At 44.0% G+C, this 19,718-nt stretch overlaps 2 protein-coding genes across 6 annotated transcripts in view; one reads left to right on the plus strand and one right to left on the minus strand.

Annotated features, from left to right (window-relative positions):
- The window catches only part of dachs (unconventional myosin-IXb-like dachs), a 35,486-nt gene extending 34,117 nt beyond the window's left edge, over positions 1–1,369 (plus strand). For all 5 annotated transcript variants that reach the window (XM_076122949.1, XM_076122950.1, XM_076122951.1 and 2 more), the window contains one exon: positions 1–1,369. In XM_076122949.1, the coding sequence (XP_075979064.1) occupies positions 1–297 (297 nt within the window). In that variant the 3' untranslated portion in view covers positions 298–1,369.
- Positions 1,361–19,718, minus strand: part of LOC142978483 (uncharacterized) — a 27,544-nt gene continuing 9,186 nt past the window's right edge. The window contains exons 3-4 of the mRNA XM_076122956.1: positions 5,447–5,543; positions 1,361–4,416 (exon numbers count right to left, since the gene is read on the minus strand). Of these exons, the coding sequence (XP_075979071.1) occupies positions 4,238–4,416; positions 5,447–5,543 (276 nt within the window). The 3' untranslated portion in view covers positions 1,361–4,237. The remainder of the gene's footprint in view (positions 4,417–5,446; positions 5,544–19,718) is intronic.

The following is a 19,718-nucleotide window of genomic DNA, read 5'->3' on the forward strand; positions in this document are numbered from 1 at the left end:
GAGCGGCCGCCGCCGCTGCCGCCGTCGCGCGCCTACACGGTGGCGGGCGGCGTGAAGCTGGGCTACCCGCAGCAGCGCGTGGTGGGCGCGGACTGGGCGGACGAGTCGGGCGCGCTGCGGCTGCGGGCCGGCGACGGCGTGCTGGTGGTGGGCGCGGCGCGGCGCGGGCACGTGGCGGTGCAGGCGGCGGGCCGCACGGTGGCCGTGCCGCACCGCGTGCTGGCGCCGGCGCGCGCCCGCCCGCAGCCGCCGCCGCCGCCCGCGCCGCCCGCGCCCGCGCCGCCGCCGCCCGTGTAAATACTAGTGATAAGTGTGCTGAGTGGAGGGTCGCCGTCCCGCAGTATTATGAACAGGGCGACCGTCGCTTTATTTATAGATCGCTACGGACGTTCGTCGGCTACGCAGTATAATTGTTTAGAAGTGATATCGTCCGGGAGTCAGCGTACGAACCGTCCGTTCGTCCTCCGCGCCGTCTGTGCCATATACGAGTAGTGGAGGTGGCCGGCTCCTAGCTTCGCCGCCGCGGAATACCCGAGCGGATATCCATACGAGTCGCCGCTGTTACGAGACTCGACGTCGTTTACACGCTGGCTTCACACTAAACACCCGACACTGCATCACACCTAAATAAAATAACTTACTTCTGGATCTGTAACTAATATGATACTCCTCGTGTACAAGGAACATGGTGCATATTGACCATCGTTTGCATCAAACGTTCAGATAACCTAGATACTCAACTTGCTGACATTTTTTAAGCCGTTACTTTACCACCTATTTATTTGTTTTGAATCAGATCAATAGACAGAATTGAGAATTGAGGATCAATCTGTGTGTGTAAAGGTGTGTATGTGTCGGGTGTAAGCTGGTACCACAGTGTTGTGCAATCGGTGCTATCCCCATAAGTAGTACATAATGATATGTATTGTATGTAGTGTAGGTGCGTATTATGTAAAGTAGCGGTGTAGTAGGTAGTGGCGACACAGCGGATGGCACAGCTCGCTTCTGTTACCACTTCGTCTGGAGCGCGTTAGGGTAGCTTGTTGTTTCGTGTCATATAGGAGTGTGGCAGCTTTACCGCGCTCGGTGGTCAACGAGCCGTAGTTCAGCCGCGCGTGGCCGGCGCCTGGCGCTGCGCGGTACAGCTGCTACACGGAAGTATCCCGCACACGTGTACGTGTACGTGTATACATGTGCGTGTGCGCGTGCGCGTGCGCGTGTGCGTGCCACAGCGAGAGCGCGTCGCGCGACTTGCCAACCAGAGTCTGATTAATTCATATTATTATATGTAATCTAATGTATTAATTGTGAAAATTCAATCAAATGTATAATGTCGATAAAAGGTACAAATAAAAATATATTTTAAAATAATCACTTTTTATTTTATTACAATAGATTTATACACAAAATACGTGGAAAATCTGGAATGTGTGGAGCGCGGGCGCACGTCTGGTCGCGACGACACCACCACATGTTACCAACTTGTATATGATTGCCTACTATCACGTTATCACGATACTAGATACAGATGTGTCGTGACTGTGCTAGACCAAGTATAAAACTCACACGAATCACGTTCAATGTTACATTGCTTCTCCTCGAACATTTCAGACAAGACCGGTGAGACGCGACAAGCTGCGCCCGCGCACATATTCCTGTACCAAATACAGATGGCAGTGTGTGTGGTCAGCCAGACGAACAACTTCATACAAAGAATTCCACTCAATGAGTAACACTGACGCGCCACCAAATACTTCACTAATTATAAATGTACATATTTGATACAGCAATAGATCCATCAATAATATCATATAGCTATAGACAGAGCATCAGAGCATTCACAGTATGTACACGTCGCGAATAATACTATAATAGGATCTGTAACAGGGAACATATTTGTCTAACTACAATACATAAATATAATAATATAAAACATACACTAATTCTCTCTTCAGCAATATTCAGCATGTATCAACAGTTCAATATAAACAGATAATATATTATAATACAAACATGTGCCGCAGCGAGGAGTGTCGCAGCAGCAACTGCACGCGACTACGTTAAGCTCCCACGACAACACGTCTATATGGTTCGTTGTTATATCACAATGCCACGATATCAATATCATTTATACTATTCATTATTATACTTTGTTCTCAATTAATCAAGTTATGTCATTCTTCAAACTGTGCACTAACAACGTTATCATTTAACATATAAAAATACACGAACATCTGCCAAACGAATACATCAATATTTAGTAAAGCTTCAGAGGCAGTGAGGCGAGCCCACGTTATATACTCACTAGTCAAAATTTGGCAACACTTACAAGTTATATATCGAGACTTTAAAATACTTATACATCGAACGAATATATAATTAGACTCGTGAATATGTTAATACTGTGTTACATACAGATAAGTAGACTACATATAGATCAACGGTGAAGCACGATAATAATATACTTACATATAATCAGATCTAACTACGAGGAGAGGTACGGCGTACTCGCTCCATACTAACAATTATGTAAAAGTTTCCAAAATCCTACAACTAGGAGGCGTCACCCACTCACGCACTCACACACTCACGCGCTGCACCGCGCACCCTGCACCACATCACTCTCTACCTAGTACTGACAATTACAACTCTCGCTTTTAATGTACCATCAACTTTTCTTTACTTAATGTTTGTTCATTTTAATGTGATGTAGTGACACGAGTGACAGCAGAGCAACTCAGGAGGCAGTTGATTACAATAAGCATTCAATAATAATAACACATAAACAGCACCATGAACTAAGTTAGCGGCGTTTAACGTACATTATAACAGGGAGCGCACATTGATCTGTCACTAAACAGAGTAAACAGCGAGTGGCGTACGTGCTACGAACAACCACTACTTATATGTAAGCACGACACGTCCGACCAGCACCGAACACCAACCTTACTGAACGATATTACATTATAATATACAACCACCGTGACTGCAAGTATTGCAACCTTAACTAAGTAACTATATCTAAGAGTCGTGTGTACACTGCGTACACACCAGAGTGCTGCGACCGACATTCAATCTCACAACGCCATCCTGACGATGGAACAACACATGAAACGCCACAAGTGATCTCTTGCTGTGCACTATCATATAATAATCCACCACTCATCTACATATATTTGATTTTAATAGCAGTTCCTGGCGTCGACAGTGCTCGACGGTGGTCGACGGTGGTCGACACGCTCGACACCGCCCACTGGATCGCACACAGCTTACAAGCACGAGTTGAACACACGCTATAAGGCAGTGTTAGGTACATACGTATATAAACATATCAGATATAGTTTGTACTCATGCGTTACATAACGATACCATATATATTATTATCGTTAATATATTACACCACATATTATTATCGTTCGAATGACTTCATATTGATATAGTTTATTTCGAGGCTCGTGCACCAGACGCGGCGGTTAAAGCTCTCCGCTCACTGTGATCTAGTACGTGCTGCGTGCGTCGCTTGAATCTGTCGCGGCGCGGCGGCGTAGTGTGTCCGCCGAGTGAGCCGTGAACACACAGCGAACAGTGCACGTTGCGATGCAGTGGGCGGAGAGCTTCATTCGCACACCAACGTCTAGAGCGATGATCGCAACACTGTAAATATTCGAGCGAATATCGAGTGTCGAGTGTTTGGGCGCATTTCGTATATTGATTACAAAGTGATAAAAATATAATTTGGTGTACGCCAAGGCCTCGGGCTCGCGTCGGAGTCGAGCGATCGCTATTTATATCGAGTTATAGCAACAATACGTAACGCGCAGCGCACACTTCCGAGCCTGCAGCCGACACGCTGCACTCCGCCGACATCACGACATCACAGGGAGAGGCGTTCTAGCGACACTAGCGGGATACTACACTCGTACGATATAAGGCCCCGAGCGCCCCGCACACTTCTCGTAGCGCCATTCGCTCGCCGTACACTCGAAAGAACCCCACGAAGCCTAAATATACGGGAGTCGGTAATTAAAAACATCAGTTACCGATCATCGTTTCGAGATTAGCGGGGAACGAAATTCGCTACAGTAATATGCGAGACGGGAGGGGGTCCAACACATAAGCATAAGAGATAGAATTCGTCAGGGATATGCCGTGCGGGAGGCGCGCACTAGACCCAGCGTTTAATGTTCTGCAGGCAGCAATAGTAGCTGCGGGTCCGCGGCACGCGCGGCGCCGCGCGCTAGTCCCGCGCGATGGGCGTGCTGCACGCCAGCGACGGCGCGCGCCGGTCCAGCGGCGACGTGGCCGCCTCCGCCGCCGCGCCCGCCTCGCCCGCGCCCGCGCCCGCCTCGCCGGCGGCGCACAGCGACGTGAACACGCTGCTGGACGACACCTCGCGCACGCAGCGCCGCTGCTCGGCTGCAACACGACACACGCTCACTGCACACGCGACCCGCGCCGCGTGTCAACACACACCTACATTCTGCTGTTATACGATGAATTTTGAAAATGACTGAAACACATATTTCTTTTATTTCAATGAAACACCTAGATATAAAGTTTCACGCTTCTAGGGCTCTAAAATAACAAATGTCATACAAACTTTCATCATATATTTTAACCCCTTAGGAGAGCAATATTAAAAAATCCTTTCTTAGTGGATGCAAAGCATCATAGAAGGCACCCCTTGCCCAAATTTCAAGTCCCTAACTTCATAGCTTAGGCTTCGTGATGATAAGTCAGTCAGGACAAGTAATTTAATTATTTCGCTAACGTTCTTATGAGCAGTATAACTACTCTGCGTATGCATATGATTACAGTTACTAGTACTATTTTCTTGGGACCGGTTCTGAAGTCAGGCACCTCATAGTCAAAATACGACTGGCAGTTTTGATTGATAGGGCTAACGACCGAGAAAATGATCAAAGCTCTTATAAAACACGCATGTCAAGCAAAGATCAAAGTAGTGTGACGAGCGGTATCAATCACTGTAAATATGGTCGAGATGAAATCATAGCCACGAAGCAGATAAAACCGCAGGTGATGTGACGGGAAGCGCAGGGGGCCGGCGCACCGCCGCACCGCAATAAAGGCCCACGCGCAGGGACATGATATCACATGAGTATCGGCCGCACTCGCGCCGCCGACATCTTTTATATCCATCATAAAACTGTTTTACGGCCGCCGTCGCGTTATTACCGTGTCATACATCGACGTGCCGCCTGCCGCCGCCTGCCGTGAAACCTAGCCACTCTAGGCAGTCTTTAACATCTGAGTTCCTAAAATATATTTTATAACCTCCTCCTCTGTGCATTATCTCGCACGCTACACCGGCCCCTTTGATGTCCACGAATAGGTGTTTCCTCGATGGGAGCATTTAGTATTGAAATCAAAGCGCTAAGTGAAGTGTAGTAACAAGTAACGGTATGAAGCGTGGCCGGGTGCTCACCGATCATGTTGTGCAGGTTGTCGATGACGACCTCGGTGTTGTAGGTGGCGTCCACGGCGCGCTGCAGGAACGCCGTCCACGCGCTCAGCTCCGCCTCCTGCGTACAACACACGATACACTTACGAGCAACTGCGTATTCTTACAACTGCACATTTCGCAGTAGGCCCTTTGAACATAAGGTCCTCCCGCATCAAGAATTACTCTTGTCGACTCTCGTGCCGCGGGGACTTTGTCAAACATACAAACAACGGGTATAAGGTACAACCAGACCCGAAACAACTACGTATTTTTGGATCACACAAACTACAGTCCGCGGACCACCGGTGGTCCGTGGAAGTCAAAATATGGTCCGTGAATGATTATAAATTTAAAATTTTCAGGACGATAATAATACACATTATATTTATTATACTTACATAGTGGTCCCTGCTAACCAGACTAATATAAAAGTGGTCCCGGACTAAGAAAAGGTTGGGACCCCTGCACTACAGTAACCATTAACCTAGGGGTCCAACAAGCAATGCATATGTTAACGCGTTTAATCACAACATTATAAAATAAGGTCGCTTTCCACCGTCTGTCCCTATTTATGGTTAGATCTTTAAAGCTACGAACCGGATATTTAGGTTGTTTTTTGGTTAAATAGAGTGATTCTAAAGGAAAATTTATGTATAATATAATAATATTGTAGAGATTTTTTGTTTAATAACTTTTTAAACCGGGTATTTATTACAGTAATACAGGGAGGTCTGATCAATCTAGCACCAGTCAGCAGTCAATAACAAGTCTACATATTGTCGGTGTATCTCGCACAATATTATAATTTACGCATAATGTGAAAAATCACCTATTCCAATGATCACACTCACGAACACAGGCTGTCACTAACATTAATTGACACTACAACCATCCCATTACATAAGGTGATATACGTAATTAATGAACACGTTTGTCTATAAATAAAACAAAAGAACCAATAAAACGGATTCGTTTTCATTGTGGCTACCTGTGAATCGGCGCGGCTATTAACTTTACAATGAAAAACGGTTGTGTTTGAACATAAATGTATGCAAATATGATGTATGGGGAATGTCCGCGTCGCACAGATCGTGGCGCTCATATCTAACGCGTTTGTTTATAGTGTTTGTCTCCGGAAGGCGTAGGTGTCACACTAATATATACAGACCGGTTACACCTCGGTTTTTTTAATAAAATAATACCAAAGCGATAAAGTTAAAATTCTTCTGTGTTGCTATGTACCTTCTCCGAGAAGTATGGTTACGACAATTATTGGAAAAACCAACATGGTGTTGCTAAACAGGTTTCTAGAATATTCTTTGAGAGCAGTATAACTTGCTTGTAAAAGAACGAACAAGCTGTTTTTGTCATCATTTTATGTTAAGAAAAAGCATTTATATCAGTGCTCGACCGCATTGTGTCGTTGAGGTCGTCATTCACTGAAAAACAACTAGTCCAATCGATAGCACAAAACAATGTCCGATAATGAGAGCTAAGTCTAAATCCAATACCCACGGCATAGCAAGAGGAGTAACTATCGCTGGCCCAGAATGGATACAAACTGCTAAACACAGGGAAAGTGGAAAGCATTAGAGGAGGCCTTTGTCGAAGGACAAGCTGAAAATGATTAACCGACAAGCGAAAAAAATATTACGGGGAAATTAACAGTTAATTTTGTAATATTTGACAGGGTGTAAAATGTAAATTTCAGTAATAAATGCTTATTTTATTTTATTTAAATTCATTATAGTCGAATTTAGACTGCTGGGCGACCACTATTTACCTCTAATAATAGGGTAAAACTGTAACACATCAGTACTAGGACAGGACACTGCGGACACACTGTAGTGAGGGAGGTAGCAGCCCCTTCGGTCGAGTACGTCAAGGCGTCAACGACCTCGCGAGTATGGCTTCCATACACTCATATTTCATAGCTTCCTCATTTTTATACGTACTTTAATTCACTTAATTTTATACACATATTTTATCTACATGCAACAGTTATGTCTGAACGCAGGACATGAACTTGTAGAAATGTTAGGGAATATTTCATTGACACTTCTAACAAAAAAACTATAGAATGGAAATATATGGTAACACGTGGTACATACATAGAGGTAAAGTGTATATAGGAACACGTCAGCTAGAGTCAGATAAGACAGAGCGGCGCGTGGAGCCGCACAGAAGCGCGCTCGGCTTGTATCGTGTACCGAACTACCGCTCACCACCGCTCACCACCGCTACGCACGCACGCTCCCCACACCGACTACACCACACGCACACGCACGGTGGTGGCATTCCCCGAATGACTACATACCTGGCTTTAATCTAATATCATCAACTCCAACCTTCTAATAACACATAATCTTATACATATACAGTTACGTACACAGCTGATCCTACATTATCTCTTCCTCAAATTGAAAGCAGGCTTACTTGTATGTTGTGTCCGGATACAGTTGCGGAAATTATGAAACAATTCGTAAAATAAGGTTATGAATGTGAGTCAACGATGCGCATAGTTATTAGCGAACAGTACAGTTTACTTGTACTCGTTTACTCGTTTAGATAGATACTTGTTTGAACAAGTGACATCAACACTATTACATGTAACGATCGCGGTACAGAGTATTGCGACGGCAGAGAATTCCTATGTGTCAGCATTGCCTCCAACATTCAATGAATTTCTCAATAGAGATACACTTGGGCACATAATCCGGCAACGTCAAGTCGCTCACTCTTTTTGCTTGTCTTCGTGAAGCTTTATCAGCCATCAAGTGCAATATTTGATGTACAACAAGAGTTATTAAACTACAATGAGCATTCTGAGCAGTGAAATTATACGTGTAAGTGGTTTCACTAGCTCGTATGGTTTGGTGTATGTGTATGTATGACAAGGTGCAGTATATATGTAGTATGTAGCGGTGCGCGGTGCGTGGTGCGTGGTGCGTAGTACGCACATGGTGTTGTGTTGCGCGCACGTAATAAGTGGAGCGGCTAGCGACCGGTGTGCACGCACGTGTATAAATAGAGATGATGACGGTCAGGGTCGCGCGCCGGCCGCGCGGTCGCTGCACCGCCCGCCTACTCTCCCTATACTGTATACTACACATTACTCAGTACACAGTACACGGCACTCTGCGTCGCGACCTAAGGTTCACCAGACTATCGACATCACAATATTATTATTTAATTGATGTATTAACAAAACAAAACACACTAGTTGTTTCGAGGGCTATATCCGAAATCTTATAGAAACAGGATTTAAGCCTTGTGTCAGATATTAACAAATAATATAATTAGTACTTATAATGTATTATTTGTATTGTCGTCGGAAACAATGCTCGTGGTTTATAATGAGGTGTCATCGCTAGTGATCAGGTGCGGGCACAGTCCGGGCACAGTCCGGGGCGTCCGTTGACAATGTTGATATCGACGCCCCCAAGGAATAAACCGGTAATCGCAAAAATCTAATTTTACAGGAGAAATGTTTTAGTGTTTTTCAGGTATAACTTTTCTATAAAAGGTAATTATGACAACATTGTCATATGGAGGGAAAGCTAATTTTTTTTCTAATAGTTAAACATAACCTGTGAAATTATTGTATATACACAGGATTAGTAAATCGCCAAAATACATAATACCGAAAATGGTTTCAAACACTTTTAAAGGTAATGATATATTAGGATCTTCACTTATTAATATTATTCCAGCAATGTTTACTTACCGAGTTATTCTTGTGAATTTCTTAAAAATCATAGACATAATATAAGTTTACTGAATTATCGAACGTGTTTTTACATTACAGAGGGTGATTGTAATATTCAGTTACCGACTTATTACGGTGAAAAATTAATAACCATAGAAGTGTAAATAATTGTAACAGTTATATTGTAGGAAATTTCTTTGAGTCATATTGATTGTAATAGTTGGAAACCGATTATGTATTATAAATATTTTATCAGTATAGTAAAGGGAATAATTAATAAAACAAAAAAAATTAAAATGATTACTGTAATAGAGTATTACCGAAAATGTCGGCCTAAAAATTTACGAGAATAAACCCGTAATCGCGTTAGCCAGAAGATTTTAGGGAATATTTTACAGTAATATTTCTTTACCGAAATTTGGGCATATAATTTAATTTGTAATAAGGTATAGCGGTATTTTTCACGTAAATAAAAATAAAAAAGAATCCATGGAACAAACATGTCATAACGGAAATCATTGAAAATTTTGGGAGAAAAAATCTGAAAAAAATTGTATAGGTGTATTCACACCCATAGATACCGAAAATGTAATAACAATAAAAAGTCGGTAATAGTATAATACCGGTTTATTCCTTGGGGGCGTCGATATAGCAACAGTGAGCGTGTCGGAGCAGACGCAGATATAGCGGTGACGGCATGTTTACGACACCCTGCATAGGCGGGACCGTGACCCGCCGCCTAATGTGCCTCCTAGTAGCCCAGTGGTGCTCGTCTACTGCTCAATCACCTAACTGCTAATTACTAATTATACTTACTTTATTTTTGACCTCTTCAGTGATTGAATTAAAGCGACGGCCGGACCCAACCGGCTACTTGTAGAGTCGATTACGTCGGGAATCAAGGAGGCGTTCTTATTGTCTGGCGCTGAGCCAATACCTCTATTCTCTATTAAGTCATCGTTTTTTCCTATTCGTGCCTACAACAGTAACCTAACTCGGACGTTAGAGGGAAACATGGTGAGAACTGACCCGGTCTCAACTACGATATTCGTATCGAATTCAGGCTCAATATTATAGGTATTTGGAGCACGCGATCGATAAATGAAAGGTTGTTCAATGTTCACGGTGTGTCTCATATATAATTTATAGACAATAAATAGCGGAGCTTTCGCGTGGAGCGGCGGCGGAGGTGCGGAGCTGCCGGGCCGGTCCCACCAGTCGTATGTGGGTCGCAGCGGCGCCACTGAGAAAGCTGAAGGATCGAGCGAAAGGACGCAACTGATCGGCACAGACGACCGTGTGGCCGGCGATCGTGCACGATTGATTGAACACGTTACATGAAAAGGTCACTGTAGTCACTAACATGGTTAAGTCGAGAATAGTCCCCGTGTACTAAAATAACACATCACCCTCCAGTCGACAGCAACATATCTACCGAGGCCTAACAATATCAAAGGATAGCGACAAACATTTTCACGATAATGTTAAGCTTTTTATATGATTGATTATGACAACGCATCTAAATATATAGTAACTAGTATATAATAGGAAAATGACTTAAACTTAACATAGATGCGTTAAATAATGCAGGAACCAGTTGGTAGTGAAATGGCTATCATCACAAATAGTACCCGCAGCGCGATTTTTACTATCGACTATAGACAACCGGCTAGCTATCAAAAAATTATGTACGACAGTCTGATCAGCGCCTCTAGCGGGCGCCAGTAGGAATAACTTTTGCAGTACATTCGAAATATCAAACTCTCGATACTATACTATACGATAGTACCGACTATAGACTATCACACAACACAAATGGCACGGGCACGATATGAAGGGATATATTCAAAACATACTAATACAGCTCTTTCGTCAATAATTTTATTGTCGTATCAATAAAATGATCGTTTCACGTACACTCGTGTTTACCTATAATACCTATATAATATAATCAATGTGTTTAGGTAACACACAAAATGACAATTAATTTAAATTCATCTCTATTCTAACGTGGGTTTATTTTTAGTATACACCAGCACGTTAGCACGCGATGTTCCGACATGTAGGAATATTATTGACTGAATAGGTTCCCGGCTCGAGTATAAGTGAACACGAGGGTGACGAGAGTGACCGGCTGATGTAGCCCCGATATATCTTATATACGACAACGAACTACGACGAACTACGACGAACAACAACACTGAGAACACGCAACGAGCGAGCACTTCGTCGAAACACGCGGCTATTGACGACACATTCATTAAACACGTTACATTTCGCAGAACTTCAAAATTAAGTTATTGCCCCTTCTTTGTACATGACTGATGTGTTCGGGTAAAAACTCTTCGTTCTTTTCGCACGAACCAGAGGGTTTAATTGGCAGTTTCCAAGCCGCATTGTCTGGGACAAAACCCGAGATACAAATCTCATGAAAAATCTTTATTTCTCTGAGGAAAAAACGTAATGACATCATGTCAGTGTGATCCTGTTATCTTTTACATAATGGAATAAAAACAATAAAAACAGACATTCCATAGCAAAATGTAGATAGAGTGAAGGATAAGCAGATTTACATGAGAATATCAATATGTACATAATTATATGTAGGATATGGGCGATGTGAGGCGCGGTGTGTTACATAATGGCTCGGCGGCGGAGGCTCGCGGCACACGTGCTGCACACCCGCGACCTGCCGCGCTCCGGAACATATCGACAAATTCGCTCACAGTTCAACACGTACACTCTACGATAGTAAAAATCATCTACACGAAAGTAGAAAACCGTTGCTGACACGTATTATGCATTTTAGTATACTATAAAATTTTTCGAAACAACAAAAAGGAATTCCTGCAAAATTGACAAATTAGAATAGAAAGCATTTGGAAATGCGCGCGCTGACCGCGTGACAACGTGAGGTAAGTCCGTTGTAATATCAACGCTACGTTACTAAGTTAGCTTAGATAAAGTGCTTATGAGACGTACATCGGCATGAACGCTAGAGCGTTTGCTTATTGCTGCAGAACATTGCGTGGTGGACACGACTGGACGTCTTGAGTGACACGAGTCATTAGTCAGTGGCTCGTCGTTTAAATAGGTATATATATTCGCTTAGCCTTTGTTCCAAACTATGTTGAAGTCGGCTTCTAGTCTCACCGGATGCAGCTGGATACCAGTGTTTTACATGGAGCGACTGTCTATCTGACCTCCACAACACAGTACCTGGGTTATACCACGATACCCTTCGATAAGACTGGATGTCCAGACTTTCCAGCTTCTGACTACTGTTAACGACTGTCAAAGATCTTCGAAAATGACAGCCGGGACCAAGAATTTAACGTGCCTTCTGGAACACGGATGCACTCGATATGTATAAGATGATCACCCATCCACAGATCGACCTCGGCAAGCGTTGCTTAACCTCAAAGATCTATCCGCGCGGCTGTTGTTAACTAAGCCACGAGCTCCTCATTCGCTCGTCGTTTAGATGACTAAGCTATAAGCTACCGTCGCGCCACTTTCCACTGCTGTCTCTCAAGTAGCAGATAATGCGGTACATTAAGCTAATGTGACGGCGACGCGTGTCACACCACCACATCCCGCACATGATGACGCTCTTACACGCTTTTACTTCGATTACGTTACGTGCACACGAAAGTGAATATGTGACCCCATCAACATAATACCGCCACAGCGCACAGCGCACTTATATACTTTTATGTTTGATCAATACATGATGAACTTATCATGAGAATACATTTTCCAGTGAAAGTTTGAAGCAGCAATGATCTGTGAAATAAATCCTACTGGATAACAAATACGCTGAACAATCTTTGAAAGACAAATAGCGATAATGTGATATGTTACGAACGACGACATGAAATACAACTGTTACCGAATTAGAAATACAGAAGAAGGGGACCCTGCATGAACTAAAATAAAGTATATCATCTAAAATATATTAGTAGTTAGGTGCAAGTACTGTCTCTAACAAACACATGAAGCTCGTCGCGCTCTTCTCGCTCGTGATCATTAACGAACAACACACCGACACTTGGAGGTGTCCACTAATTAGATTTGGAGGGCTTGTGTGCGCAATCAGCGTCGGCTTTATCGGAGGCCGACCTAAAAGCGATTAGGCCGGATCTGACCCATAACATTATCATGAATCGGTAATTAGTGTCAGTTGCGAGGAAGCTGATGTAAACACTAATCGATAGAGATCTGTTATCGAGGGTAGTGGGCAGTGGTGCACAGCCGCCAGGCGAGCGCGCTATCTACGTAAACAGTGTCGCGGCACACTATCACACATATCTGACTTATAAAATGTATTGTTTTCTATGTCGACAATATCGCTAGATTATCTTTTCTTTTATATTTAAATTATTACTTAGCCAAGCCAAGCATCAACACATAGTTCGGGGACGTATAATAGATGACTTGGGCGTCTATAAATCACAAGTAATTCAGTGTTTCATTGCTAGCGGTCACATAAAAAGCAACAAAGAGATTGAGACAAAGCGTGTCGGTGGGTGGTGGTGGCGGGCGCTGGCGGGCGCGTGCCTTTCATTCAGCGCTATTAGCCCTCGCGGAACAAAGCAGGGCGCGCGGGCGCGTCCTGCGCCGCCTGCGCGCGCGCACTTTCACTATCATTACCGCAATCCGCGCCCGCGCACAATGCCACACTCATTAGAAAGCGAATTTCCATTTATATGCAAATTCTATATAACTACTAGATATTACTATTGTTCGACAGCGATTGTTTTATTGTTACAGTTTTTCCCGTTATGTCGGACAAAACGTGTGTACACAACTACATAACGTTTATGTACACGTAGCTTACGTACGTACTAACATTTAGTCGAACAAAAGAATGTGAGAGCGGAGCTCGGGAAATTAATAATCGTGTGTGGGCTCAGGCATGACAGCCGTGGTCGCAGGCTCGCAGCCACCGCGGACGTTGTACTGACTACATCTGTATTGTCGTCGGTATCGAGTATCCACGTACCGTACGTACACAAGCAGTACAAGCACCCGTCTTGTAACGCTTCCTACTTGTATTGCATTGACATTGTCTTACTCGTACATACACTATATACAAACAAATCGAGACAACAATTAATTAATACGACATACTTTTTGCATTCTCGTACGACTTAGCAAGTCATTGTGTACAAACAACATGACCTGAAACGATCGTGGGTATTATTATGTCGGTCCAGCACGGTATCTGTGTATTTGTTTTGTTAATCAATCAACTAATCCGTCTTAAGTACTTACACCGGTGCGATGTAATTCATGCCCGATAAGGTAATATAACATGTAGTTCATAGTGACTGTGTCTGTTATTATAACAGTTGACAGCACGCGACGGTAGCGCCAGATGCGCCGGGCTCTTGTATCATCAGCTGAGTACACACGCAAGAGCGCGGCCTGCCCACTCGTAAGTGTAGTAACACCGCTGGGTACAGGGAGTACTACCGAGGACTGACACCGTGACGTTACAGCTCCAAGCAGCAATAGTTAACATGCGAATCAATCAAATTGACCCACTAATGCCGCTCCAAATGACCATTCAAGGATTACATGAACGACGTTTAAGAATTCGTAACGATTGCCGAATTACAATTTAGCGCCTGCTGCGAGGTTAAACGTAGTTATAAGTTATAATGATGCAGTCGATTGTAGTTAAAGGTTGGTGGAACCGATACTTAGTAGGTTCAAAAATACCGGCCGCTCGGAGGTGTCGCCGACTCTACTAGCGCCACTCGGACATCAGCGACACCCTGACACGCGCTGTTGGCATCAGGCACCACCACGGTGCCAGCGTCATACATAACGACATACAAACGCGTATTTATGCAAATTATACTGCGCTAGACGTTACGTCTACACTTGACACATTTTCTCTCTTTTTTGCCAGTCTCCTACGTATCGGAGAAGAAAAGAAAAAGTGCAGTAAAAAATATGGAAGACGGTAAAAGTATCGACGACGAGAAATACAATCTCTATATCATATTACGTATTAGTTTAGATAAACTAACATCGACCAGTTTTTTGTGAACTTTCTCTGAGTACCAGATAAATTAGATAAGATAGTATCGTCTAATTAGCCCCCGTGCGTGTATCAAGTTCCCGCACTCATGTGCACTCGGCCGCACGACCGAGCGACACCGTGTCCGTGCGGAACACCACGTGTATCATCGACAAACGAGCCCCACACCGCTGACTGCTGACGACGGCGACGGGTATCGTTCATGTACTCGCAGAAAATATATGCGTGTAGCTTTTATTGTAACGATCGTGTATCGGTGTATACTGTATAGGCACAAAGTGTACAAGCTTGCCATATTACACAGTTTCATGAGGCTTTGAAAATATGTTAAAGAAAACTACGTTTTGGAGATCTGATTTCAATGTTAATTTTGTACGAACCTGATATAAATAATTTCGATATTAGTTTATATCATCGAAATCAGATTTACCTACTTACATGTTATAAACGGCAGTTTAAGAACAACATTTTCAGTTATTGTTTATATGGACGCAATTACTTAAGTGAACCATATAAAGTGAAACGATCGCATTAAACATATTATTTGACAGTACAAATGTTATCGGATGACAAATAGAGACCGACAGCACACGCGTGAGCTGGCTGCTGAGTAGTGCGGAGTAGTGCAAGCGCGAGAGTAGCCGAGCACGATCGTGATTAGTGTGGGTCAAGCAGACGAGCCAACCTCTCGTACATTTCCGCAACATCGATTATACATATAACATGAAGTTTGCGGCTCTCGTCCCAGAAAGCCATGACCCAATTTCAGTATGTCAGTGTGTGATAGACAATACTAAAGCTCTTTGTGCTCGAGGGAGGATATGCACTTTCTTTTCCATCCAAGGATATAAGACTAATTCAATCGTGGTATGTCGCCATAGTATTGGGATCAACTTCTATGCATCAGTGTTGGCCCTGACTTGTAAGTGAGTAACGAAGTAAAAGTGTATATAATGAGGAGATGATGGTGGTGCACAGCTCATCGTATTATCGCATTAAGGTCATAATTGTGCGAGCACGCGCTCAATTGGATAACGCGCCGTAATTGGCGGCACTTGTGATTTGTGACTCGTCACTGTGACCCCGCCGCAACACACCGACGCCGACACCTTCACGATACTCAGCTCGAACACTCTCCCTGACACGCTCATTATAATCATATGGCACAGCCCGGTCTACATTGCCACTAGGAAGCAATATTTCCCTGCTATGAGACCCGAACATTCGATATTAGTTAGCCCCTCAAATGAGTGGCGTGTCACCAGATTCACCTACTAGTCACTAGTCGATGATTTGAAATAAAGAAAGTACTTTCACATGGATGCCTGCAACCCCAATGAATGATGAGAAAAACGGTAAACGGTAATTATAGACAAATCAGTTAAGTATTTCTAGAAAACAATCAGCGCGGAAAAACGTCTCTAAATAGATTGACTGTTAACAAGTGACTAATCGATGACAACCGTCGTGATCGATGTCCACGCTCGATTTTATCGATGCTAGCGAGCGATAACAGTTTGTTGATGTGCTACACCTGACTTGACCCGCGGAGCTGACGCGTGTGCTCGACCCCGGCGCGAGCGTTCCGCTCCAGCGGCGAAAGTTCACCGAGCGCGGAAGCACGCGTTAAGTGTCAACACACTCAACACGAATGTCACGCGTCGCTCGGGGGCCCCACGACACACCGGTGTCGGCGTGTCGCATCACCGCCACAACTTTGTATAGATACTTATCACATCGGAGCAATTTTCTTTTGAGTGAGGTCACGACACACTGCCAAGATTACGCGTAAGTGATATTAAAATTGAGGAACACTTGAAGCAATCTTGGAGTATAATTTGGTCTCATTAGTTGATCAAGAGTAAGAGTATGTGGTGGGGGGCCGAGTGGTGTGTTACTTGACCGTGATCGCGCTCGCTGTGGAGCGGGCGCGGGCTGATGGCCAGTCTGCGCACCGAGGGTCGTCGGCCGGCGCATTGCAACCGGGTCGACAAACCGTACGACCTTATAATAACCACCACTCGACACTGACACAAATTTAATTATCGAACATTATTGTTTTTTTATTAAGGAACGTGTCCGGCGCGGTGAGTGCGGCACGTCGTGACCATTGCACCTTACAATACAGTCCGGCGATGTTATCTGCTGGCCGGTGATTGCTTTCCTTCACTGCGGCGAGTAATCGTGGCGAACCGAACAATATTCGCTTTTTGTAAGCGTCCGCCGAAACGACTTAACGGTTGTGTTAAAGAAACTCATTAAAATGGTTAACGACATTACTGCGATGACGGCTGATGGCTACAGACGCATGGACACAGGTTCAAACTGCCGTTGGCGCCACCCGGTAACATTGGTAACATCGAGTCTGCGGCCCGTTTGTTACGAGTGTTACGACGCCTTCACATTGCACTGGCCATTTCATGATTATAAAGTTTAGAAACATCTTGTATCCGGTACATTTAATTAAACCGTCAAACTGGTAGGCTGCCAATATTTCTTAGGGTACGGTAATTTCAGTGTAAACGAAGCGATACTTATTATAAAGCCTGTTGCCAGGAGTAACCTTCATGAAACAGTGTTAATATCGTTATTTTGTCAGGAGCAGTAAGTAAGGATTATATTAATAAACACAAAAGAAAAGAACCTGAAACGGTCCGTAGCGTGAATTTATTATAAATAGTAAAGGTAAGTAGGTACCGGTGTGCGTGTGCGTGCGTGCGTGAGTGTGCGTGCGTGTGCGTGTGTGGAGTATTACGTGTAAGAATATATACTATAATAGGTATTACGAGGCGGTATCACTTATTTACACGTTGTTATTTGGGCCGCGGCCGGGTCTCGTCCGCGGGGAAACTAGCTAATGAATACATGGCGAATTGGGACATCGTGTTATCTTTTGAGCCCACACTGTAGAAATATATGACATAGTATTAAATAGAATTATTTTTAGAATTTAAAAGAACTTGACTTTTTTATGGTAATGGCCTCGCAAGTGGCTAATATAAAAATACGTGATATATCCTCACGCGCATATAGTATTATTTAAATTCATGGTCACAATATAGTCAGCAATACGACATGGTCGTGATTGAGACGAGCACACTCGGCACACACACAGCGCGCACGGCTGGCACATTCGGTGAAGAAGGAAGCCACGCGCTCGCCGCGATCCAGGGTAAGCAGTTGAGCTCATTAGGTAGCGAGCACGACACGCGATCCTTACGCCTTACACATCATACCCTCGGCCGCAGGTACCTACTGCAAGTGGGCTTCCAGCACGCCACATTGCTCACTCGAGCTGCTCACGCCTACTGACTATTAACTCGACACTATTGTAATTGTCTGGAGGTTACTTGCGTAGTTTTAAATAGCACGATAAGGGCAACTAGGCGTTGGTGTTATTGAGAGCGTTTGGGTGGGCACCGGCTGTTGCTAGGCGACGTCGCGCGTCGTGCTGCCGAACAATGAAGGTAAGTCCCTACGCAGTCAACCGATCGACACGGAGGAAATGACGCGGCTGTTTATTCCTTACTGCAAAAACTATGAGACAGCGCGCCTGGCTTCGCTGAATGTATAGGTACGTCGCTAGAGTATTGGCCCGGCAACATACTTTATTCATGCGTGTCGTATAATAAGTGTCGAACTCTAAGTTAAGCATTAAGCAATTGAAGCCTGATGTAGATTAAGACACGGTCAGCCAAAGAATCAACCGAATCGTCGTAATGATTCAGAGGAAATGCTACCCAAAACCATTTAAGTATACCAGTCAGTGTATAGATAGTAATTATGTCAGGAATGTATGTAGGTTGTTGGTGTACTGAATGAGCGGCTATTAAGTGAGTATATCTACGTGTATGATAAGGGTCTAGTCGCGTGATATCATTAGCGGCGGCGAAGTACGGAGGCGGCGAGGCTGCGGTCGCTAATGTTCACAAGTGCCGACAGACGTGCCGCCAGCGGAGTCGCCGCTCGCGTACCAACCAATCTATCAGTCTCTGTTTACGCATCTAGAGTACATACAGTACTTGCGACCGTCTGTCGCAGCAATAAGAGCAAGAGTCCATCGCAGAGTTGGGCATGTGAGCATCCTTACAGACAGCATGCTCTATCTACCGTGGCTTGATATGATATCACACTCATTACATGCCTCACTCGCAGCCTTGGGTGAATACGTACTTAGCTTTTAATTATAGTCGGCCGCGTTTCAGTACGTAGCTTACAACATACTAAAAGTAGTAAAATTTAAACTTCCATATTTACGGAGAGTCATTATCGTAAGTTAGTTCGGATGACGTATAAAAAATTTGGTACGTATTAAAAATTAAATTTTATTTAGGTATGTAGGTGAAGAGAACCATTCAAGTCATAAACACGCGCGCGCTGTCTTCAAAGTTAATTACCTATACTAAAAGCAAAAAGTAATAATTACTCGCTCAAACCACAGTGTTTATAAATACGATATATCGCAAGAGCAGTGTTACATAACGCGCTTGTTA

The sequence above is a fragment of the Anticarsia gemmatalis genome, chromosome 14, assembly GCF_050436995.1.
Source record: "Anticarsia gemmatalis isolate Benzon Research Colony breed Stoneville strain chromosome 14, ilAntGemm2 primary, whole genome shotgun sequence".
NCBI classification, from domain to species: domain Eukaryota; kingdom Metazoa; phylum Arthropoda; class Insecta; order Lepidoptera; family Erebidae; genus Anticarsia; species Anticarsia gemmatalis.